The 25,537-nt window shown below is 36.2% G+C and overlaps 1 protein-coding gene across 1 annotated transcript; it reads right to left on the bottom strand.

Moving 5' to 3' along the window:
• Positions 1–3,116: 3,116 nt before the first annotated feature.
• Positions 3,117–23,468, bottom strand: LOC132282775 (pre-mRNA-splicing factor SPF27 homolog). The gene is made up of 7 exons (XM_059784562.1): positions 23,183–23,468; positions 18,441–18,616; positions 17,109–17,192; positions 5,123–5,192; positions 4,756–4,889; positions 4,600–4,653; positions 3,117–3,484 (listed from the first exon to the last, which is right to left on the bottom strand). Exons 1-6 carry the CDS (start codon positions 23,417–23,419, stop codon positions 4,605–4,607), a joined length of 750 nt encoding a protein of 249 aa, XP_059640545.1. The 5' UTR covers positions 23,420–23,468; the 3' UTR covers positions 3,117–3,484; positions 4,600–4,604.
• Between the last annotated feature and the right edge of the window lie 2,069 nt (positions 23,469–25,537).

A 25,537-nucleotide genomic window follows, 5' to 3' on the forward strand; every position in this document is an offset into this window, starting at 1 on the left:
TGACTTTCCAATTATGCTTACTGTGTATGATTGAATTAATTCTCTCTATAAATGACGTCTAATTAATTGAAAAAAAATCCGATCTTAAAGGCATGGTTTTATTCGTGGCCGGATACAGCTCTCGATTTAATACTTTTTGTGATTGGTTAAACCAATTAAAAAGCATCTGATTTGTATTTTTCTTTTGCTTTTGGTCATGTCATAATAACAAATAGCTATATATATCCTATACATAAATTAAACTTGATAAATTTTGCTCAAAAGTATTCAAATTGTATCCAAAGGTTATCAATTCTGGTCAGAAGAAATTTTTTATTTTTAACCAGGGTCAATGGTAAATCAAATAGGAAATTTTGTGTTTCTCTAAATTTTCAGAACACCCTTCAAATCTATTTTATTACATAAAACCGAAGTATTTTTTTTATTGTTACAACACTACCCTTGGGGGAAAATGATCCTTGATGTGTGAATATGTCTATTTTTTAAAAAAGGCTTTGCTAATTAGAGTAATTGTAAAGCCACAGTAGTTGTCCTATTAGTATAGAAATCAAATCTAAATGCATTAATTACTTAAATTTCAATTTTAGTAAAACTTTACAAATATTATTTTTTTTAGACAAATATAACTTTTTAAATTATGTAACCTTTCTTCTTCTCTCCCCTTTTAATCTATCTATATAGAAATGTATATGAAAATGTACGCGTGTATGTGTATGTATATATATATATATATAAAATAACTACTGATATGTGAATGAATTCTGAAAAAGGAAAAAAACTATAGTTAGGATAATTCATTCTCAATGGATTCTAAAAAAAAAAAAAAAAAGAGATAGAACAAAATTAGAAAAGAAAAAATAATAATAAAAAATAAAAGAGAACCAGAAAAGAATTCATATACAAAATAGATTCTAAGATTTTAAAAAAATACAAAATTAGTTACATACACACGTATATTTCTTTTTATAACTATCTTGGTGAATAAATTATTTGTTTTTTTAAAAAAAATCTATTTATTTGTTTGTTTCTTTTTGTTTTTATTTTTATTTTTACAATTATCCTTGTTTAAATGAAATAAAAAAAAAAAAACAAATAATTCATTCACAAGATAGTTGTAATATATATAAAACACACGCACACATTTTCATATGGATAGATTAAAAAGGAAGAGGAAAAGAAAGGTTAAATAATTTAAAAGGGTATATTTGTCTAAAATAATAATATTTGTAGAGTTTTACTAAAATTGAAACTTAAGTAATTAATACATTTAATGGGATTTAATTCCTATACTAATAGGACAAGCGACTGTGGCTTTACAGTCGCGCAAGGCGACTGTGATTAGCAAAGTCCTTTTAAAAAATATGCCTTAAGAAAATGCACCCCTTAATATATATATATATATATATATATATATATATATATAAAAGATGTTGTCCCTAATATAAGATTAAAATTAATATAAATATTTCATTTGACGTAGTTTATTTCAGTTAATATTGAAAAAATAATAATAAAGGTGAGTCTATTAAAAAAAAAAAAAACCTATAAATTAATTTTTAAAATTTTATTTTATAAAAAGTTAAAAGAAAAAAGAACCTTAAAAATGAAAATTATTTTAAAGAAAACTTAATATTTAAAATTTATATTAAAGAGCATTTGTGTCCTTATTAAATGGCTTGTAACTTTAAAAAAATTTATTGAAATTATTTTAAAATTTTAGAATGAAAATTATTATTTTTTTTAAAAACTTAAAAGGGTATTTTCGTCATTAGATTGCAGTGCTGCAACAATAAAAAATCTTAGGGGGGAATTTTATGTTAAATTTTTTTTAGGAGGAGTTTACATTGGAAAATGAGAAATAGACAAGTCCAATGTCGAATAACAAATGTTGGTCAAAAATTTTGTTTGTAGTCAAGGTTGTGGATAGTGTTGATCAGTTCGCAGAAATCAGAATGATGATAATATAGGCTGATAGTATATGCAGCAGAAAGCTCTTGTAAATTTTTAAGCAAGATGAAAAGTTTGATGTTACTTCTAAACACTCATAAAATGGAACTCTTTGGTCTCTCGCTCTCTCTAAGCGTAATTAAATCTGTTAGTACTCATTCTCTAAAATGATTAAGAGATAGAACATACTCTATTAAACACATCGAGATTTGAGGAACCAGGATAATCTTTTTGAATTCTACTGAGTTCGTTTGCTTAACGAAGACGTGAAAATGACTCTTTTTTAAAGGACTTAATATTTAAATTTTCTTTTCATCAAGATGGAGTTCAAATTGATTAGCAAGCTCAAATGTTGAAGAGTTGAGAGCCAAGCATTCCAGTCTTATCCCAGAGCTAGAAACAACTTTCAGATACCATAATTTCTACTCATATGTAGCTTAATAGCATGTAATCGTCTTTTAAGGGCCTTTTTGTGTTCATTCATGTCACATTCTACCAAAAATGAATCCTGAAAATTTTACCTTTTCATTTAAAAATTGGATTTTCTAACAGGATTAGCATGTAGTCAAATCTTTAACCAGAAAAAATGCATAAAGCCCCGTTGGGCCCACCCTAAAATTCTTTCCAATCCCATATCATGTAGGACAAGGAAGCAAGCAATTGTTACTTAACCTAACTTGCCAAAAAGGTCAACTACCCCCACCCCCACAACCCGCAACCCCCCCCCCCGCCCCCCAACCTTTTACCCAGTTTAGTCTATTAGAGAAGTGTAGTTTAGTTTTAGAACTTGACACCTATTTGCAGAACTCCATTTTCAATCTTCTTGAGAATAAGCTGGTATTCCTTCCTCACACATTCCTCTAAAATCTCAGCACAAGCCAAGAAGATTCAAGTTCACATGAACTCATTAATGATGCTGATAGGTTTATGCACACATTTTCATTTAACATTTCAAGAAGCCAACACCCATTGAAGAACCTCTGAACCTCATTTGACTCGTGTTATTACAATCAATTCTTCATGTCGACAATTTATTATTATTATTTTTTTCTTCTGTTTTTGCTTTCATCAACCCATACATTACAATTGATGATCTTATTTTCTCCAGCCAAGACACTATATAAATCCCATCACAGCAAGAGAAAAACATCAACTTTACAAAATTTAGGTTGCTTTAGTAAAAAGGAAACAACATATAAATCAATTATGGTTTTCATTCGTCTCTTATATATGAAAAAGCAATCATCTGTAAAAGTTATTAGCCTCCGGTTCACTTTTTCTTAAATGAGGGAAGAATTCAGACTAATGAGGATAAATACAACATACATGTTAAAAATTCACTTGCTCAAGGGGGGGTGAACAAAAAGCTCACTGAAGAATGAACTGCACCCACAAACTAGTAGAAGATTGAAACCAACTCATCCTCCATACAGAAGTCAGCAACACCCTGCAGTTCATTGAAAACAAGACCAGCAAAAATGGAGGAATCCATGACACATCAAGAACATTCCTCGCTTCTGTCACTCTTTCTACAACCCTGTAACACATCCAATAACCAACTATAACCACAATTATCTTATTAAGATAATAATGCTACAAAGTCATCTGACCCAATAAAGGGGCCTGAAGATTCACTTATCCACCACCACCATTGCCAAGAAGATTTCATTAAAAGTTCCCATGTTAAAATAAAATAAAAGTCAAAATCCAGGGTGACTGTTTGTCCCCATGGGCTTGATTGATCTGGGATGTAGGGCGTTGGACAAGGTCCACCAAGAAAAATCTCGGCTTTTTTACCTCATAAAGAAATTGCTCCAACTCAAACCCATGGTCTCGCACTCGAGAGACAACCTTGAGGTTCTTATAGCAATGGCCCTACTGCTATAAAATGGCCGGTAAATATTCTTATATTAAGCATCAATCCCTACATATTATTTTTAAGTTTTTTATACTTGTGATTGTATCATAAAAAAACATAATCCGGAATACTAGACATACACCTAATCTTCATCTATATTTACACGAAAGGGTGGTCGTCACGTTCATATATTCTTATGCTTGAGGGTCCAAAATTTTATCATAAATCAACTATAGTTAAGATACAGTATCAATAAAGTGATCCCGTGAGACATCCAATGTCATTATTTTAATAGCAACTAGTACTAAATAACATCCCACTTTAACATTGTTTTGTTAATTTTTTTTTGGTTGGCACCGGAACTCCCCTGGGTAGGGCCCCTTGGGGACCCACCCTAGGCTGCAAACCAGGGATGCTATCGACGACCCCACACCTCAGCAACAATTTCAGTCGAGGATATAAAGGAGGGGGAGAGACTCGAACCCGGGCCAGTGATAGCCCAAGCCAAGACCTCTCCCATCTCATCCAAGCCCCCGGGGGCATTTTGTTAAAATTTTAGCTATCAATGAAGAACCAAGCAATCAGAAAATACATTTAGGTTATTATGTTTCAGTCATGATAAAACAAACACTTTTTGAATTTCAATTAAAACAGTTCTCAAACATGCTTGTTCCTTGAAGAGCTCTATATGGAGGAAAAAAAGTCCTCTTTTTTTTCAATGGAAATATTCTTGTGAATGAAAACACCAAGAAACCGTAACAGAATCAAATCTTTATCAATCAGAAAAGTATTACCTTCCTTACTGCAGCAAGGAGCCATTCTCTATACTGACCTCCAAATTCCAGCCTCTAAATAGATATAAAATGGTTAACTCCCACACAGAAAAATGCACCAAAAAAGAGAAAAAAAGAAAAAGGGAAAGAAAATGCCAAAAACAAAAGGTTGATTACTTCTCCATAGCTTCTTTCTTCAGTTCCTCAATATGATTGTCAATTTGAAAGCATGCAGCTTCAATTTCAATATTTTTCTCACAAAGCTCCTTCCATTGTGCAGACAAAGCATTAAGCTCATATGCAGTGTTTTGCTGATTAATGACACAGGAAAAAATTATTAATATTCTAAATAGCAGGAGCAGTATTGAAACATAACAAGAGTTATTTAAAAGGCGAATCAACCTGACTGGGCCATTTGCCCAGGTGGTATGAGATCTCCTTCCCAAAGTACAGGTGAGCGGTTCAAGCTCCACGTGGGACAGTGTGTGTTGTGTTGCTTACCTACCAAACGAAAAAATAAATAAACAAATATAAACTGAATCACCTGGTGATATTTTCTTTCACGATTCACAATTTCTATCTTCTCATTTAGTTCCACACCTTGTGCTCGCATTCTGGAGAAAGATAGTGCAACGATTAAGAAACATGCAGAAATAAATAGAGATTACAAATTAACAAGAGCAACCACAACATCACACAAAGAGCTCAGTGGGATCTGCATGAAAGTTAAAACTTTTAATTGCTGAGTAAATAGTGAGGTAGATAGGTCGGAAGCATATTTACAAGGTCTATATAAGAATGAGATCAAATAGCCTTTAATCCAAGTCCATGTGTTTAATACAACACTTCTCAACAGCCGCTGCCACAAAGCATAATGAAATATTCAGTTCAACTTTTTACTCATCATGTTTCGCATTCACACGCCATTTCTACATGAGTTACACTTCTCTGTATAACGTTTGATACTATGGTTAGCATATATAAGACCAGGTACGGAGCCAGCTTGGTCCCAAACCGGAATGTAAGGCTTTAGAGGACAGTTCTGACCTGGGTTGACTTTTGAGCAACCCTATGGAGTAGATATTGAGTGAGCTGGGCATGCCATGTTATTGCATGCCCGTCCAATCAGAATACACAATTTAGTGAAATGGGTCCCACCCAAATAAAAAACTTCCCTCAACTAACTTGAATGGTGTATTCTGATTTGATGGGTATATTAATGACGTGGTATGCCCGGATCACCCAATAATCAATATCTTCTCCCTTGTAACGACAGAGAATTAAAATTTTCAACTGCCACAGAGAAACTCGCTAACCTAAACTTAAAACAACAATTCTGAAGTCTGAACTGGATTAACTTTAACCAACCCTGATAATGACAAATAAGTATACTGTTCACCCACCACTATAATCTGCCACCCTTAACCTGGATTTCTTTGGTTCTAGCCTGGGTTAGCAAAGTGCATTTTGTTCTCAATTTTGTATGCTCTAAGATAAGTCTTGATTTGTAGTTACTACTATTAACTACATGAAGAAACTTCTCTGATGTCTAATTTCCTGACTGTGACAGTGTCGATACAATAGTTATTGTTTTTTTTTCCCCCATGTATAATAGAAATATTAAAGGAAAAAACACATACAACGTGTAACATCAGCAAATGAAAGAGCAGATCACAAATCCATGTCGGCTGAATAGAATTATGAGAAATGATCCAACAGTCCAACTTGTGTACATCAAATGCCCTTAAAGACTTCAATTCTGTACCCTTCCATCTTTATTTATCATCAACTGGTCTTCATACATTCTTTTCCGCACTGCAACAATATTTTCTCCTAACTTCTACAGTCTACACTATTCAGTATTCAAGCATCCATTATTTAGATCACACCTTAATATAGTGGATCAAACGACTTGATATTTCTCCTAAAGCGCTGCCATTTCCCAAGCCATGCATCATCCTCACACTAACATGCCTTTAACCTACAGCTCCTGCTATTTGCTTATAAAATTCTAACCTCAATCCATTAATTGATATTCAATTTCCCTAAGATCTTACTAAAATACAAGTCCCTCAGTAGTTGTAATGAATGGTTCAGCCTTTCATTCCTCAGGAAACCCCATTCTTTATCCGATATTTTGTTGACTTAAATTTTCAATAGAGCTTAATGAAAGCAGGTGCATTCACAATACACACAACTCCTACAAAGAGTATCCATACATCTCTACAAAACAATCACAAATAAAGGGATCTAGACATTTTATACTTCAAAGAGTATAGGCATCACTGTGCTTTCAAAAGATCTCCATTTCTCCTCCCACATACACTGTCATAAACATGAAAGAGTTGCCTACTACATGGTTTTAATTATCAAGTCTTTGTCCCAATCTAAAGCCAAACCAGCTAGCTAGCACCTCACCACTTAATGCGGTGGCTATACCCTAATAAATATGTAACAGCATTAATAGAAGGGCCAAAAAAATCTTTAGCCGTCACAAGCGCAACAAGAAGTGGCCTACTAATTTGCCGTCCCATTTAACAGACAACAACAAATTGACTAAGCCCTAGTGGCTGAACCACGTATATTCTTGCGTTGTGTTCTTCATACTTTGTTTCTCTATTCAATTTTAACATGGTATCAGAGCAGGCAACGTTATTTGTTCATTTCTCTTTTTTCATCAGAGCCGTTCTTGGTTCTCTTCTCGGATCTCTAGATCCATTTTTATTGAGGTTGTCTTCTTACACCTCTTCATCAATCGAGGTTGCTACTACTCGTCTTGGGATCTTTGGATCCATTTTATTGAGGTCGTCTTGTTACACCTCTTCATCATTTGCACTTGCTTCTACTCGTCTTCTCAATGGCAAGTTGAACATTCATGCCATTCATACTCCAACTTGAGAGGGAGTGTTGAAGATTTATTGGACGAATCAATGGAGGAAAATCTTCCAGTATTGATACTCTTTCCTATTGTTGAAGATTTACTGTTATATTTGTTATTGAAGGAATCAATGAAGGAAAATCCTTCATTATTGATGTTTCCTTTTATTGAAGATACTGAAGGAATTTGTGGAAAAAAATATTTCAATATTGATGTTGTTTCCTATATCTATCTCTTTCCATTCTTATTATTTCTTCTGTTGCAAAGCATAAAACAGAAGTGAAGAGAGAATATATTATAAAGTGATGTAGCCCTTTGGGCTCTTTGTGCCGTGGATGTAGGCCCTAGTGGCTGAACCACGAAATATCCTTATGTTCTTTGTGTTTCATTTCTCTCTTCACTTCTGTTTTATGCTTTGCAACATGGTATTAGAGCCTAATTTCTCTTCCTAGGTTCGAACCCCTATTTTGGGGTATTCCCTTAGTATCTGAAATGTTGCTAAGGGTTTCTCGGTACTATTTGTGTCTTGTTTGGGCTGGCGGTTTATTCGACGGTAATGTTTTCGCCTTTGCCGTGTCTTCGACAGTTTTATTGACTTGTTTGGGCTACAGGTGTGTTCGGTAGCATTGTTCGTCACCTTTGCCATGTGTTCGGTGATATGTGGACTTGTTTGGGCGGCCGGCGTGTTCGATAGCATTGTTCGTCACCTTCGCCATGTGTTCGGTGCTATGTGGACTTGTTTGGCCTACCGGTGTGTTCGGTAGCATTGTTCTTTGCATTCAACGTGTCTCTAGCAGTTTTATTATCTTTTTCCAAATCGTTGGAAAATGATCTGTTTCATGATTTGATAGGCAAGCTAAGCATTATTTCCATACACCCTTCAGCTTGAGGGGGAGTGTTAGAAGATGTTATATTTGGAAAATATTATTATAAGAACCCTTAAATTACTCCTTGACAGAATATTTGATAGGAGAATATCATAGGAGAGATTTTAGCCTATGATATAATATTGATTAGAGTGATTAATGGTATTGATTTTTGGAATCTTCCATTAATGTATTTTCCATATTTATCACCTCTATTTTTTCACCTATAAATAGAGGTGATTATTGTATACAAAGATTAAGAGAAAATATATTATAAAGTGATGTAGCCCTTTGGGCTCTTTGTGTCATGGATGTAGGCCCTAGTGGCTGAGCCACGTAATATCCTTGTGTTCTCCGTGTTTCATTTATCTCTTTACTTCCGTTTTATGCTTTACAACAATTATAAAACAGCCTCTCTTAGCACGTTATCAATGGTCAGAATCTTTCCAAGAACTATCAATCTACTGTCTAACCAAAAACAGGAAAGAACACTGAAACTCTTCAGTCCACATTGAGGGTAATACTAGGGGAAGAGGAAACCCAAACTTAACGTGGATAGAGTTAGTAAGGAAGGATATCGTAACATGCAGTTTGACTGAGGCCATGGCCGTAGAGCAGAATGAAAACATAGGATTCATGTAGCTAACCCCAAATAATTGGGAAAAGCCTTTGGTGGCGGTGGTTGTTACACCGAAACCCTTCACTGGATCACTTTGTCTTATAGACATCTTGAGCTGCTAAAGAAGCCCTCCAGCGTTCCATTAATAACAATAGAGAAATTCATGATAAAGATATAAAATTAACCACTACCTACTTTCAGCATGAAGTTCCTATCCACTAAGAAATACCCTAATGCACATGATCATATGTTTTTTTCCCATGTCCATCTAATAAACTCTTGAGCTCCAAATCTAAGAACTCACAAATACTGCACCAGGAATCTGACAACACCCACTAGAAGCATTCTTAGGTCCTGAAATAGTAGTCCCCAACACCTACCACAGATGCAAAGCCAGAGCCTTTACCATGATCGGCCAAAAATCCTTCAAGTCCACAGCTCATCTTCTCTGGAACCAAGCTTATAAAATGGGCATTCAAGCTCCATTAATATTGCCCATGAGCTTGGCACAGTAATAGCATCTTGCCCAGGAGCTTATCCCCATTGCAGCTCCTCAAAGCTGCCTCCACCGCCTAAAAAATAGACTCCATTTCTCAACTTTGTCAAACTCAGCCCATCCGGTTTAGTATAATACTAATAAGGTTATGAATATAGGATCTCATATAAGTCCATTGTATTCGAGGTTACACCACTGACTTTAATATTTTTTATGTGATCCAATAGCCTCTAGGAGTTAACAGTCCATTGATTGAAGAATGCCTCAACTTTAGATGTTTGACTTTCCTCTCAACTTTTCTTTTCTCTTTTGACGCCGGAGTCTTCTACTCCGGCGTCTGTCGTTCTCTTTCTTTTTTTTCTTCTCTCTCCTTTCTTGGAGCCGGATCTTTGGTTTTGACAGATCATGCTATGTTCGTATCTCAAAGTAGCGACCCTACCATGTCTCAATCTTCACGGGAAGATCAAAAGTTGTTTAATTGATAGAGATGTGGTCCTTAGGGTCGATCATCAGAGCATGCAGAACGTGAATCCGTATTGAAATCTTGTCTGGTTGGTCGATTCGATTGTGATGTGGGGTGCACTAAAAGGATCGAGGAGTGGGCGACGATATCTTGGCAGATCTCGTGTGGAGTAAAAGTCTCAACCCTACCTGACAACCTGTTCTTGTTCCGTCTACCATCGGAGGCCGAAGCTTGCAGAGTTTTGAATGTGGGGAGGAAGAGATGGGGTGAAGCTTCCTTACACATCAACAAGTGGGATTTCGCGGTGGGTTGCTCAGCCGTAGTTGATCGTGACAGGTTACGAAGGGTGGTGTTGTTCGGATTGCCCCTCCATCTCTGGTGTCACAAACTGTTTGTAGCTATCGGAGACCTCTGCGGTGGGTTTAGAGGAGTGGAAGCGGATGATCTATTAAGAGGCGAACGAGTTCTCCTTCTTGTTTCCGCTAGAACTGTGGTGCCGGAGTTTGTTTTTGTTGAAGACCAACGAGTAGCCTTCAAGATCAGGTTGATTGAGGAAACCTTACCTTGCATTCTTCCATAATCCTATTATGGGTGTGGTAAGGCTTCTCCCCTCCCATATGATGGAGAATTCAATGGCGGGTGTCATCGGCATTTGCAAACTCAAATGAGTTCTCAAGGAAAACGAAGAGCGTTCGCCGACGCGCCAGCAGTGAGTGTGGTAGACAGATTTCCGAGGCGTACGCATAACGCCCGTCTTCAACGCTTTTCAAATCCTCGTCTTGATCGCCTTGATGGTAATCAACCACGTGGGCAACCACGTGGCTTCACGAGGGCCTTTCATATAGCTAAATCAAATGGGCGTAAGTATGGGCCTCTTTTTTCTGGGCTGAACAATGGGTCTTTAGGTTCTTATGGACCACAAGCTTCACTTAAAAGGAATATTATGTGGAGGCCCAACAATAAGCTATCCATTTCTTTCCTAAATGATAAGCCCAACCCACATTTGCCCAAGTCCAGCCGAAACAATACTAAGTTACGTATTGGGCCATTTGAAGACTTAAAAAGATTGGTTCATTGGGGCCCAATAATAAGAAATCAGTTTCTTTTCTTAAAACAAAACCCAGCCTAGCCACCAAACTAATTCTTGATCATATACAGGATCGTCTTCCTTATGTTCCCTCTGTGAAATTCTAGAGCTCACCAGAGAAGAGGAGGTGGATGAAATTAAGTGAAGATGAGGCTGGTGCGGGAACAGACAAGAAGGGTTTTCGTCATCTACAGTGTTGCGCTGATTCTTCACTCAAGCCCCCTCCAGCTACATCTCGGATAATGGAAAGCAGCTCTAGACTTTCAATTCGGGATTCTCACAGAAGCAACCATGTTTATAGATGGTCGAGGAAAGATAAATAGAAATGGACCTCCACTGACCCAGGTATGTCCTCTGTTTCTCATTCTCAGAGCTTCCTTAACGAACCTTCTTCTTCCACCCTTTCTGGAGAGGTGAGGGGCGATGTTGAGATGTCAATGGAGAAGAGTTGTGTTATGTCTGATGTGCCTTCGGCACCCGATGAATAGTATAGGCTGGTTACAGGGACGACTGCCAGCGAAATTGTCACTTTAGGCCAAGCAGATTCACTCAATTGTGAAGTTCAGGACTCATCAGATGGGGTCTTGGTTCGAGTTGGAAGAGACCTTCACTTTCAGTTGTCTAATGAGTCAACCATGGCTCTGCTCAAAGAACTTCGCCTTTATGTTGCTTTAAAAGGTTTTAATTGTACATCGTCTGATGGGGAAAAGGAGAAAAAATTGGTTAGTTTCTTGAGTAGTGGATTGGGAGACTGTACTGATTCTGACTCGTTTTCAGAGCCTTTTGATTTTGGAGGGGCTTGTGATGAGGAGATGGCTACTGATTTGGTTTCTATCCAAGAAGTCTGTTCTAACGAGTTTGTACCTTGGATGGAGAATGATTTTTCTGAAGTGATAGAGGAGGAACCTTTGGCAATTGAGAGATCTGGTTGTTCAATAACAAATGTTGATTTGGGTAAGGAATGGATGATTGAAAACATGGGAGCTGCTAGTGAGTTGCTAGGTTTTTCTTCAGAGGGAAACAGTAACTAGACACTTTCCATTCTTCAAGCTATAGTAGAAGGCAGAGAGGTTGTTGTGACTGAAGAGGTGGTGAACCCGAGGCCTTTATCATCCTGGAAAGGGGCACAGGAGATCAAGAATCTGATCTCTGAAGTCAATTATGAAGGAAAGAAAGGGGTGGTGAAGGAGAGAGGAAGGACTAGGAGTCGGAGCGCGAAGAAAGGAGGTGGGGAGATTATCTTATCTGGTTTTTAATGAAGCTACGAATTATTTCGTGGAATGTTCGTGGTCTCAACGACCCGAATAAAAGAAGGGTGGTTAAGGTTGCTTTGAGGAAGCGGGGGGCCCATGTTGTTTGTTTGCAAGAAACAAAGTTGGCATCCATTACGGATGGAGTGGTTAGGAGTTTGTGGGGAGGAAGGTTTGTAGAATGGGAGGTTTTGATTGCTACAGGTACTTTGGGCGGTATCTTAATTATGTGGGATTGTAGATGGGTGTCACGGCTGGATGTGTGGGTGGGGAGATTCTCAGTGTCTTGCAAGTTCAAGTTGGAAGAGGACAACTTCAGTTGGGTTTTCACTGGGGTCTATGGACCAGTTGTTGATATTGATCGGCCTTTTTCCTGGGAGGAGCTTAATCATGCTCAAGAAATATGGTCTCTTCCTTGGTGCTTGGGTGGGGACTTCAATTCTGTTAGATTCCCATTAGAGAGGTCCACAGGAGGTAGGAGGTCTTCTGAAATGGATCAGTTTTCCGATTTCATTGACGAGCATCATCTTATCGATTTACCTCTGGAAGGCGCAGCCTATACATGGTCTAATGGCAGGGACCCAGTCACTTTTTCAAGGCTGGATCGTTTTTTGATTTCTGGGGAGTGGGAAGAGAAATTCCCGGATGTCGTTCAAGCAGTTTTAGCTCGGGTCATTTCTGATCATGTTTCTTTGGTTTTAGATTGTGGAGGTTTAAGTTCTCAAAGGTCTCCGTTTCGATTTGAGAATATGTGGCTAAGAGCGGAGGACTTCCAAGGGAAAGTTCAGTCTTGGTGGGAGGGAGTTGTTGTCATAGGCTCATCTAGCTTCATGTTAATTATAAAGTTGAAGGCTCTCAAATTCGATCTTAAAAAGTGGAATAAAGACGTTTTTAGGAATCTTGAATGGAGGAAGAGTAGAGTCCTTGTTGATTTTTATGAGATTGATCGCCTCTTTTAGGCGGGTGGGGATGTGGAGTTCTTGCGTTCTAGGAGAGCTTCTTGTCAAACAGCTTTTGCAGAGATTGCTAGTATGGAGGAGATATCTTGGTGACAAAAATCTCGGGCTCTTTGGTTAAAAGAGGGAGATCGCAACACAAAAAATTTTCACAGACTTGCTAACGCTCATAGAAGAAGTAATCATATAGGACGTATTCGGGTAGAAGGTGTAGAGATGTGGAAGGAGGAAGATGTGCGTAATGGGATTGCTTCTTTTTATCAGAAGCTTTATACTAAACCGCTTGTTTGGAGACCCAAACTTGATGGTCTTCATTTTGAGGCCATTTCCGAGATCGATAGGTAAGGGCTTGAGATTCCTTTTACTGAAGAAGAAGTTCTAAAGGCCTTATCTAGTTGTAATGGGGACAAAGCTCCGGGGCCAAATGGGTTCACTATACGGTTTCTTTTGGAAAGTTGGACAGTTGTGAAAAATGATGTCATAGGCACTTTTCAGGAGTTTTATTCTACTGCTGCTTTTGAGAAGTCGCTTAATGCAACTTTCATTGCCCTTATCCCTAAGAAGGGAGGTGCTTCTGACATTAAAGACTTTCGTCCTATCAGCTCAGTGGGTTGTATCTACAAGCTTCTGGCTAAGGTCCTTGCTTTTAGGTTGAGGGGAGTGATGGATGGGATTATTTCAGATTCCCAGAATGCTTTTGTTGGAGGACGACAAATTCTTGATTCAGTTCTTATTGCAAGTGAATGTGTGGATTCCAGATTGAGAAGTGGAGTTCCTGGAGTTTTGTGCAAACTTGACATTGAGAAAGCGTATGATCATGTGAATTGGAATTTCCTGCTTTATTTGCTTCAGAGAATGGGGTTTGGAAGTAAATGGAGGAAATGGATTGAGACATGCCTTTCGTCAATCAAATTCCCTGTTCTTGTGAACGGGTCTCCTGTTGGTTTCTTTGGGTGCTCTCGGGGTTTAAGACAAGGAGATCCCCTGTCATCTTTCCTCTTTCTTATTGTTATGGAGGGCTTAAGCAGACTTATGCGAAGAGCAGAGGATCTTGATCTTATTAAGGGCTTTATGGTGGGAAGAGATCCTGTTCATCAGATGGAGGTCTCTCATTTACTTTTTGCAGACGACACCTTGGTTTTTTGTGATGCTAATGTGTCTCAGCTTAGATATTTGAGGTGCATTTTGGCTTGTTTTCAGGCTGTCTCTGGTCTGAAAGTTAATGTGGCTAAAAGTGTGCTTGTGCCGGTTGGAGATGTTTAGGATATTTCTTCTTTAGCGGAAGTCCTTGGGTGTAGGGTGAGTTCTTTTCCAATTCAGTATTTGGGCTTGCCTTTAGGGGTTTCCTCTAGAATAGTGGGGTGTTGGGACCCTGTGATTGATAGGTATGCGAAGAGATTAGCGGGATGGAAAAAGCAATACTTGTCTAAGGGAGGGAAAGTTACGCTTATAAAGAGCACTTTATCGAGCCTTCCTACTTATTTTTTATCCATGTTCCAAATTCCATGCTCTGTTGTTGATAGGATCGAAAAAATTCAAAGGGATTTCCTTTGGGGTGGAAGAGGTGATGAATTTAAGTATCACCTTGTCAATTGGGAACAAGTTTGCAAGCCAATGAAGTTTGGTGGTCTTGCTATCAGAAGACTGGTCCCTTTTAACCAAGCTCTTCTGGGTAAATGGCTGTGGAGGTATGGAAGGGAAAGGCATCGCCCGTGGCGACGGCTAGTTTCATGTCAATATGGGGAAGAGAGTAGTGGTTGGTCTACTTGTCCGGTTTCTCTAGTGGGAGGAGTTGGGGAGTGGAAATTCAAAAGGAAGGGATGGGATGCTTTTTCTACTCATATCAGATTCAAAGTTCGTGATGGTAGATGTGTATGCTTTTAGGAGGATCTTTGGTGTGGAGACTAGCCTTTATCTCGTTTATTTCCCAGGTTATACAGTATTGCAGTTGATAGACTTGCCTACGTAGCCAACTGTTATCAACTTGATAGTAGAGGGATTACGTGGGACGTGCAATTTCGACGCTCTTTTCAGGATTGGGAGGTGGATGAGGTATGTGTTTTCATGGATTTGTTGTATCGACAGGGGGCAGTTGGCAGAGGTACTGATGTTATGACATGGATTCCCTCTTCCCATGGTCTCTTTAAAGTTCATTCCTTATTCTTATGTCTTTCTGATTTCGATATTGTTGATTTTCCATAGAAGACTATTTGGCGTTCTATGCCTCCAACTAGAGTGGCATTCTTTATTTGGACCATTGTTTGGGGTAAGATCCTTACGATTGATAATCTAAGGAAAAGGGGCAATTGTCTTGTTAATTGGCGTTGTTTGTGCACACAAGATGGTGAGTCAGTTGCTCACATTCTCATGCATTGTCCTACAGCGAGGGATTGTTGAAATCTTGTCTTTTGTCTGTTTGATATGCATTGGGTTATACCTCGTTATCCTAAGGATTTGATTTGTATATGGAGAGGATGCCGTGTGAGTAGCGCTGTTCGTGATTATTGGAGAGTTGTACCACATTGTGTTTGGTGGTGCATTTGGAAGGAGAGGAATAGTAGAATGTTCGAAGGGAAAGAATCGTCCACGGCGATTCTGAAACTTCACATCATACGCTCTCTTTTTAGTTATGTGAAGAGGAAGTCCTGTTCTTCTTCCGAAGATTTAATTATTTTTTTTGGCTTCTTTGGGATCTTAATCCCTAGTTCCACTTTTGTATAAGGGATGCGTTCCCCTCTTGAACGCCTTTTTTACTTCAATTATTACTTATAAAAAAAAATAGCCTCTAGGAGTTAGTCAACCTATTGAAGAACTTCATGTTCTAGTCCCCTTCCTTTAATTAACGAACTTTAAATAACTAACTCTATAACTAATTTATTCCAGTATAGCATATCCTCCCGATTTCATCTTTCCATCCTCCCACTTTGTACTTCCTTTTCCTTCAACCCTTCCACTTTGGAAGATGTTAAAGGTGCCCAAACAGTTCGATTTTTTTTTTTTTTTTTTTTTTTTTTTTGACATACTATGTTAAAGGGAGAAATTACATGCTTCATCAAGAAACCCAGCTTCACCAAGTCTTTGTAGGGGAATGTCATGCCTTCTATAGAGGAGTTAGAGATTTTTCGGTTCCACTCCTAAGCGATTTAGGATGAATGTTATTGAGTTTTTATAATATAATTGGGCCAAGGCGAGGAGAGGTGGGTTTGAGCCCACCCCAAACCTTGTTAGATTTATAGTTTCCCTCAATACCCATGCACACCTTGACTTGGGATGAAAGTTATTGAGTTATTGTAATTAATTGGGCCAAGGCAAGGAGAGGCGGATTTGGTCAGTGACCCCAAACCTGGTTGGATTTAGACTCTCTCTCTCTCAATACCCATCCGCACTTTGACTTAGAGCCCACACCTTCTTCCTCTTCTTTTTTGAGGTATATGACGTGAGTTTCCTACTCTTTTGTTCTCTTTCTTTTCCCTTCTCATACATAGAGGGGGGCGGGGGGGGGGGGGGGGGGGGGGGGGCGGGTGGAGGGGGGAAGTCAATTATTTCATTATTTGTGTTTTATGAAAATGTAGCACACGTTTATTCAAACGTGCAAACAAAGTGCAGCTTAAGGCTTGCCTGTCACGTGACGTGTTGGAAATATACAATTGTGATGCCTTACCTTATCTAAAGGCCTAAATAAGCACAAAAGATATTTGAAGGTACCAAGTGAACGATGCACAACTAAAGGTTTCCTGAAAAATTATAACTACCCCGCGGCAGATAAGTGAAAATGCAAGATAACAAACTCAAAAGAATGTAAATGAACTGGTTTAAGAAAACAATGCAATAACATCTATTAAAGCAAAAGCCAAGTGTTTCTTTATACGATGCAGAAACGAAAGATACACTTCATAAGGGATAGAAATGAACAACCTGGATAAGAATGCCTCCAATCTTTGGTTGTGTTGTTTCCAGACTTCAGCACCATGTTTTGACATAAACTCCAGATTTTCTAGCCTACAAGTATTAAACACTCAAGTTACAAAAACAGAAAGATGTCAATATCAGATTTTGGGAGGAAAGAGGAGCAGAGGAGCGAAAGAACAAAAAGACACAATCAAGGGACTACAAAAAGGAGGTGAAGAAATTGAGGGAGGGATGATTTATCACTGAATTTCCAATAATGAAGTGGTGACAATCCAAAGCATGCCCCTTTACACATACTAGAATAACTTTTATAAAGTTTTCTCACATTAATTCCAATCAGATATACTAATTGCAAAATAGTCAAATCATACTCCTACGATAAATTTCAGAAAAATATTATTCACCAATTTGACACACTGTAATTTTTTCTATAAAAAATAAATAAATAAAGAAGAAGAAGAAGAAGAAGAAGAAGAAGAAGAAGAAAAAAGGAACAAAATTTAGCTCAGTTGAAGGTCATATTAATATTACTGGAAACCTACTCTTTCCATCTAAAAGTCCACTTGGGATTAACTAGGGTACTACATCAAGAAATTTGCAAGTTAAAAAGTGCAACACTACACACCTATTTCCCACAAAATGAACTCTTAGCATGTTCCGGAGTTAGTAGAAAGAAGTTATTTGGATAAATGAAATGCATACGGAAGAACAATGGAAAGAACCAAAACCCATATACAATTCCTGTACTCATTGAGTTATTGATTGATAGAGCATAAGGACCTTCAGTTCATAACAGTAACATAAAACAACATCAGTAATATTTTCACAACCGAGCAACATTAACAACAACGACAATTTCAAGGCATTATTTCAAATGACTTGTGGTTGAGCAGAATCAGAGCTATTTCACTGGTGATGTATAAAAAATATTTGATGGACCCATGTCGTATTAAGATGAAACCGATTCTCATTTCCCATACATAAACATGCTGCCACACCTATATGGAAAATTAATTATTTCAAAAGGGAAGAAGATAGCAATTTCACCAACAAGAGATCATTATGTTCATATAAGTTCATACAGATTCTCACTTTCCATATATAAACATGCTTCAATACTAATAAATCTCAAAAGTTATTAACGACTTTATCTTCAAGAGTGATTATAAAAACAATTGAATGATATTAAAAAATCATGTTAATTAAATGTGTATTTTAATCAAATCACTCCTATAGTCCAACCAAGTTATTTGTTTCTTCTTTTTTCTAGAAAATCTAAAGCACGTCAGAATCGACTAAGCAACAAATCAAACTTTACAAAATCACAAGTCATGTTACCTGATCACTTGATGTTGTAATAAGCGTTGAGCTTTTTGTAGCGCTTGCTTCCAAGCAGTTTCATCATTCCGTTTGTTTACAGATGGCGTTTCAAGACCATATCGTGACATATCAAGTGGCATTGGAGGCTTCCCAGCTCTCACCCGCTCGTACTCTCTAGCAAGCATTGGATGATTCTGAGAAATGAATGTGGTCATAACATGTTAAAGCATGTTCTTCGTATCAAATTTTGTTTACTACAATGATTAAGCAACACCAATTTTCATAAGCATATAAATAAAACATAAAAAAAGTTACCAAAAATTTCAGTTACTCCAAAAAACTTTAAAAAGCCGATCACCTGATTTTGAGAGAGATTGAGGAGAGAGCCTAGGAACTTAAAAAAAAAATGACCAAGAACAAAAACCTGCTACTTGAAGGAAGAAGAAGAATATAGCTTAAAAGCTTCTTCCTTCTTTGTGCACATGCGCACAAAGAAGGAAGAAGAAACAAAAATCAAATGAAAAAAACACCAAATTTCCGAAAATAAAACTATTCTAGTAAAAAAAAAAAAGGTTTTAATCTTTTTCTCTATTTTTTTCAAAAAAGTTTTAGAAGCAGCATTTTCTTTCATTGAAGGTGCAAGTAGATATCTTCTTCAATATCCAAAAAAGAATTATAGAGGAATAAAGTTATGGGTGTTGGGTGAAGGTTTTTACCATTTTTTTGGTGGTGGTGGCAGCAAGAAAGGTTTTGGGATTCACCAGTTATTAGCTTGTAAGCAGTCAAGGATGAAGAGGGTGTTCAAACAATTAGAAAATGCTAATCCAGTTCAAATAAGAATGCCACCAAACTTAACCACCAGACCAACCAGACACTGAAGATCAGGAAGAAATGTAGATTTATTCATAATTCAATTGGCATAATTTTAATCACATTGCAGAAAAAAATACGATGAGTTTAGCATGGGATGTTGAGAATGAAACGGGAATTCTAGTTATGGACTCAAATATTTTCCAGTTTAATCCCAACAACTTTCAGGTAAGAAGGGGTGGAGCCTTCCATATATATATATATATATATATATATATTAAATCTAAGTACCAAACTTTTATTTAATAGTACATTGGAGAAAGTGGGTATGGAGATCAGTCACTTGAAGGGAATACTAAAGATCGGAGGAATAAAGTAAGGACCTCTGTGGCAACATTGTTTCTAGATCTAGCAGCACCAAAAAAATTAGAATAATGCAAGAAAAGGAAAAGAAAAAAAGCAAATGAAGGCATGAAAAAAGATGATGGTTGACAGACCAAAATGAGTCAACTTGATCACAATTAAGGAAACTTGGTCATGAGTCGACTGATAGTGTTGGGGGCATGAGTGAGGCAGCAACCAGAGTTTAATCCCAACAACTTTCAGGTAAGAAGGGGTGGAGCCTTCCACATATATATATATATATATATATCAAATCTAAGAACCAAACTTTTATTTAATAGTACATTGGATATGGAGATCAGTCACTTGAAGGGAATACGAAAAGATCAGAAGAATAAAGTGAGGACCTCTGTTTGTCAACTTCACAATTTTGGCTGACTAACTTGATAGTAATAGAAATTTGAGAGTAAAGATGGTGGTAGAAAAACTATTACAGAGCCAACTTGATGTCTGGTAAATCCAATAACAAATCAATCAGTCGGGTATGTATGAGCAGGAAGCACAAGATCTGCAACCTGTCAAAAATCAATGCTATTTCATAAACAAAATTATTTGGGTTTTATCAGGTCTTTCATTGAATCAAAACCAAAGGTTTTGATATATATGCTAAAAAGGTATATCTAGAGATAATAGGCAGGTTTTGTACTAAATATCCCTGGCATCTTTGATGCAAATTTCTGTTCAGCAGCCCATGAGTCCAATCAAATTTTATATTTCTTGCCCCAGTATGGCTTATGACACATGCTCCATTATTCTTTTAACTCTTTTGCTGCTATATCCAACGCTTTGAAAGGGGTGATAAAATTATATATATGCCATTGTAAGTTCTTACATACTAGATATGTTTCAAACTTCTTCCTAGTTGCAGCCTTTTTAGGCAATATTTAGGTTTTTTTTTTTTTTTCGAAGTAAGGCTTCTCCCTTGTTTTTTAGTTATTCTTCCTTTCATTAATTTTTTTTTTTTTTTCCTAGTTGTATTCTTCCTTCAATTAAAATTTGGTTCAGAATTAAGCCAAACCCCACCCAGAAAAAAGTGTGATTTGCTTAAGAGTTGCAAAAAAGAGAAAAGGGAAACCAAATTTTTATATAAGATTTAATGCCATGATTTTAGAAAACCCAACAACATGAATCATGTTTTGCCTTTCTACTCTAAGGCCATGATTTTAGTTAAACCAAATGTTATCACATCTTTACTTGCTATCTTAACTGTGCTAATTTTGTCCTTTCCCTTCTCCTTACATTGCCTTTAATTGGACTACGTAACTCTTCGTTGTTGGTGCAATTATTGATCTTCACATGTTCAGACCGTTATTGTCACTTTTCTCTCATTTTATCTCCTCAAGAGTGACTTCAACTATCTCATCAAATGTAAACCATTTCTAGAATTATCATTTCTACCACACATCCATCTCAACACCTACATTTCGACCACGATCATTTTGTAAACATATTGTCTCTCAATCACTCAATATTATATCATCTAAAGTTTGATTGGTCTAGTAAAATGAATTTGACTTTTATTTTAGCACATCTGTCTCATTTTTAGATGTACTCTTAGTAGAAAAATGTCAATATGAGTTCTATTAAATCCAATTGTCAAATATTTATCTCCATTTTTTAAAATAGGCATTCATTAACATAAAATCGTATGTCATTGTGAAGTCCAAGATAGCCTGTCCAGCATCTGCTGTGTTTCCAAATCCAAAATCCACAAGGCACCATCTCAGACCAATCACAACTGTTTCCTACATAAACACTTAAAAGTTAAAAGTCTCATATGAATTAATTTCTCCTTTTCTAGGCATTCCTTAAACTAATTTATCCATATATTTCCAAAATTGAGTCAATGTACTTATTGGATCCAATTAAAGTGCTAATTACACTAACCACATTTTATTCCAATATGAGTTCTGTTAATATTATTATTTATACTATTCTTGTAATAATAATTGTTTCTTTTAAGTTCTTATGAATTACTAATGCTGAAAACCCTACTCCATTTACGCTAAATTTTCCCTTGTAAAAGAGATAAAATCTTGTACTTTCAATTTTATTCTCTCTCTCTCCTACTCACTTAATTTTTAATAGTTTCTACCAATTCTGCTCCATTATCTGTAAGTTCAACACAGCTTAATATAGCATTCCCCTATCAATATGGGATCGGCTACATTAACCCTTTTTTTTGCTATTCTGTTCTATCCAAGGATCCCTTTATCAGTCAATGTTACCATATTCAAATGCTACTCTAAGCCTACCATCTTGCCAATTTCTCTTCAAGTGCTCTAGAAGAGTATGGAAACCTACCTGTTCACCTCATCCGAATGACAACCAAACCTTGCCCATTTTCGAAGCACCCAAGCATTGTCTCTATGCAGTTGCTCAATAAAAACCTTTGATATTTCTCATTTACTTAGAAAGCTTTGACAAGGGTTTTAACCTTGGTGTTAACTACCTAGAGCAAACATCCTCTTTTTGGATTTATGATTGGCTATGTGGGAACAAGATGCTAAGCATGGTATAACTGGAGTTAAGCTATAATACCAAGTTTCAGTGTGCGTCACATGCCCAATTCCCATTCCAGTTCTACAAACCAATAATATAATTCATGTTCCAAGTATGGTTGGACCACATATAGGAACCGGTATACATGCATATGCCTTTAATGTAAACGAGTTGGTAAAGGATGCTGAGATAAAGGTTGTGCAAAGTATCCTTATTGCTCACTTCGAGTCACGGTTTTCCTTCAAAGCCTTGCGCAATGAACTTTTTTGACTTGTTTCCCATTAGACATGCGAGCATGTGGGTGGCACTTTTTAATGCCGAGTGGCTAGCTAATGTGGTGCAAACCTCATCTTCGCCTACATTTTACCTTTCTGTTGTTATTTTTTCAAAAGTGACCTACCACATTCGCTTCAATTTTACAGACAAAACATGTCTGGTAACTATTTGGTACATCACCAAGTTTTTTAATTATGTCGAGACATTCTAGTGTTTGCATGTACAATAGTCATATAGCCTTATCAACTTCAACATATCAACCACTTCTCTTTCTGAGGGATTTATTAATCCATAACTTGTAATGTGGTAACCTCAATTTCAACGAGAAATTAACCAAATTTTGGTAGGATCTCTTTGTATTGTACTCAATTCGAAGTTCAAGGATTCTAGGTGTTCTAGTATGGGTTTGATACTTACCCATACTCTGTCTACAAACTTGTAACATGTAGTTATGTTTACCTACATCTGTGCATATGTATATGCATGCTTTAAAATTGTATATACAGAAATATACAGAGCTTTATCAAAAGTACATAGCTGTCTCCTCAGGACCTCAGCTAATTACGCTATGTCTTCTTTCAGTGGGGTAAACGTTTTAATTAAAAAAAAAAAAAAAAAACAGAAGCGTTGTTTTTATGGCTTTACAGCCTAAGGTTCAAAACAAACAATATCAGAACCCACAAATTCACACGAAACCAGTTCTAAAACCCTAAAACCAAAAGAAAAAGAGTAAGGTTTAGGAAGAGAGAGACTGAGAAGAGAGATGGAACCTCGAATTTGAACTTGGGAAGAGGAGGTAGGTCTTTGAGGAAATCAGAGGGCTTCTTGGAGCTCCTCCGTATCTCATCTTCGACTAAACGGTCAACCTCTTCTTTGACTTTGGGGTCACCATAGTCGTCGTCTATGTAAGGCAATGCGTCGATGATTTCAGCACTGGTGGACCACGCCGGCTGTGTAGGGGGAGGAGCTTCCAGCATTAGGATCTCTCCGCTGTTCGCCACCGCCATTGTTGCGATACCAAACCTCACAGTCGCCTTGTCCTTCGTCTAATGTGTGCAGATATGTGTTACCATAAAAAATTGGGAAAACTTGGGCGGCCCAAACCCAACTCAACTTAAGCCCAAATTTTTATTTTTTATTTTTCAAATCTTTACCCTTTTCAGGATTGAGTTATAACCGGACTTCGATGGGCTGGACGGTAGACTTAATAATAATACATTCCTAATAGAATATGGGACAACTCAATAATTTATATTATTTATGATTTTGTTTCTATAAATAAAATTAATTATTACAATTTTCATTTTAAACTTTTAAAGCAGTGTGTCAAAGTTAGGTTAATATCTATGATAATATATATAATAAATCATTTTATTTTAGCTTTACTCAGATACTTCCTAACATATTTTTAGGAACATTAAAAATTTATTAAGTGATAGCTAAGGATGTTGTGTACTTTTTTTCCTTTTTTTCTCTATTTTTTTTAATGGGTTTTGAAACGAACTCTAATGTTATATTATTAATGATTGCATTTAAATTTATAATATAATAAAAACTCATTAAAATTATATATTTTAATATAAAATATATATTTTTGGTATATGAAAAATGTATTTATTTTTTAATATATATATATATATATATTTTTTACCTTATCATGTCGTACTCATATCTTATTTTTATTTTAGAAAAATAATTTTTACATCAATTAATTACAGTAAAATATTAAATTTATTACTTTTAATTTATCATTTATGCAATAAATAAGAAAATGAGATCGTTCACTTATTTGTATTTAGTATAAATAATTAATTAAAAATTATTTAACTAGACAATTCATTATAAATTTTCGTATATCTATACTCTTTGCTTTTTATTTTTTTATTTTTATATTTGTCGTTCGCAAATCGCTTGTGGGCTTTCTACCTTTTAGTTGAAAGTATATTTTTGAGGTCAGACTTGTTTGAATGTTTTGATGTGAGTGTGTGGGGCATGGCCCCACCATTGACGTGCACTAATTTTAGTGTTATATTTTTTATTATTAAAATTTGTGGAGTATATTTAAGCTTAACTCCATCATTCTAAAGAACCATTCATGAATAATAAGCTTAGAAAATAAATTTGGACTCGGATGAGAGCTGAGGGCATCTCTAATGGACTTTTCGAATTTAGACTTTTCGAATTTGTCACATCAGCATTTCTCTATAGCCATATTAGCATTTCGTATAGTCACGTCAGCATTTTAGAATCTCCAAATTTTAATTATCTGATATATTCCAATGGTGCATTTTCGCTCTCCAAAAATATTAGTATTTTAATATTTTAAAAATTTGTAATAAATTTTATTTTTTAACTTTTTCTTAACGGTTATATTTTTAAAACGGCTATATCTTAAAAAATTTCAAAAAAAAATTAAACAATACAATATTTATTATTAAAAACAATACGATACAATATAAATTTAAACAATACAATAAAAATAAAAAACAATACAATACGACATGAATTAAAAACATAACAACTATGAAAAACAGAACAATCATATGGAATGCTTGAGATAATCTTATGGAAAGCTTGAGTTACCGCGTGCGCTTATAATTGCTAATATTTCATTTTGGCGTTCAATCAGTCATACTTTCCCGGCTTGTGTTAGCATCGATTTTGGATTTTTTTGCATGATTAATATCTCTTCAGCTCTTTGTTTGTTTTCAATCTCTCTTAGTTTGCTTTGAAGTTCGAGTTGTCTGGTTTTTTCTTTATCTGTTTTGCGTGCCTCTTGTGCTATTTGAGCGGCCTCAAGAGTTTTAGATTGTCAAAGGGTTGTTGCATGATCGAATTTGCTAATGAAATCATTCTGACTTTCAGATTGTCTTTTATCCTTATTTCATCTCTACTTCGCTGTTTTTCATCTTTCTGGTCGCTGATATTCTTCAACATCCGTTGGATCATTTTCGCCTATATGCGTCAATCCTTCAACCGAACTTGGTATCGTTGCTGCATTATTTGATGGAGTAGATGGGTTTTAGTGACCAATAGGCTCACTATCATCAATGTGGATTCCACTCATCTTCTTCGGCTGTTTTTTTTTATTTTTATTTTTTTATGTCAATTCATTTTGATAATGT

This window comes from Cornus florida, unplaced genomic scaffold (assembly GCF_030987335.1).
Source record: "Cornus florida cultivar Cherokee Brave unplaced genomic scaffold, ASM3098733v1 CherokeeBrave_3.0.0_Hap2_Chr11, whole genome shotgun sequence".
In the NCBI taxonomy this organism is placed as follows: domain Eukaryota; kingdom Viridiplantae; phylum Streptophyta; class Magnoliopsida; order Cornales; family Cornaceae; genus Cornus; species Cornus florida.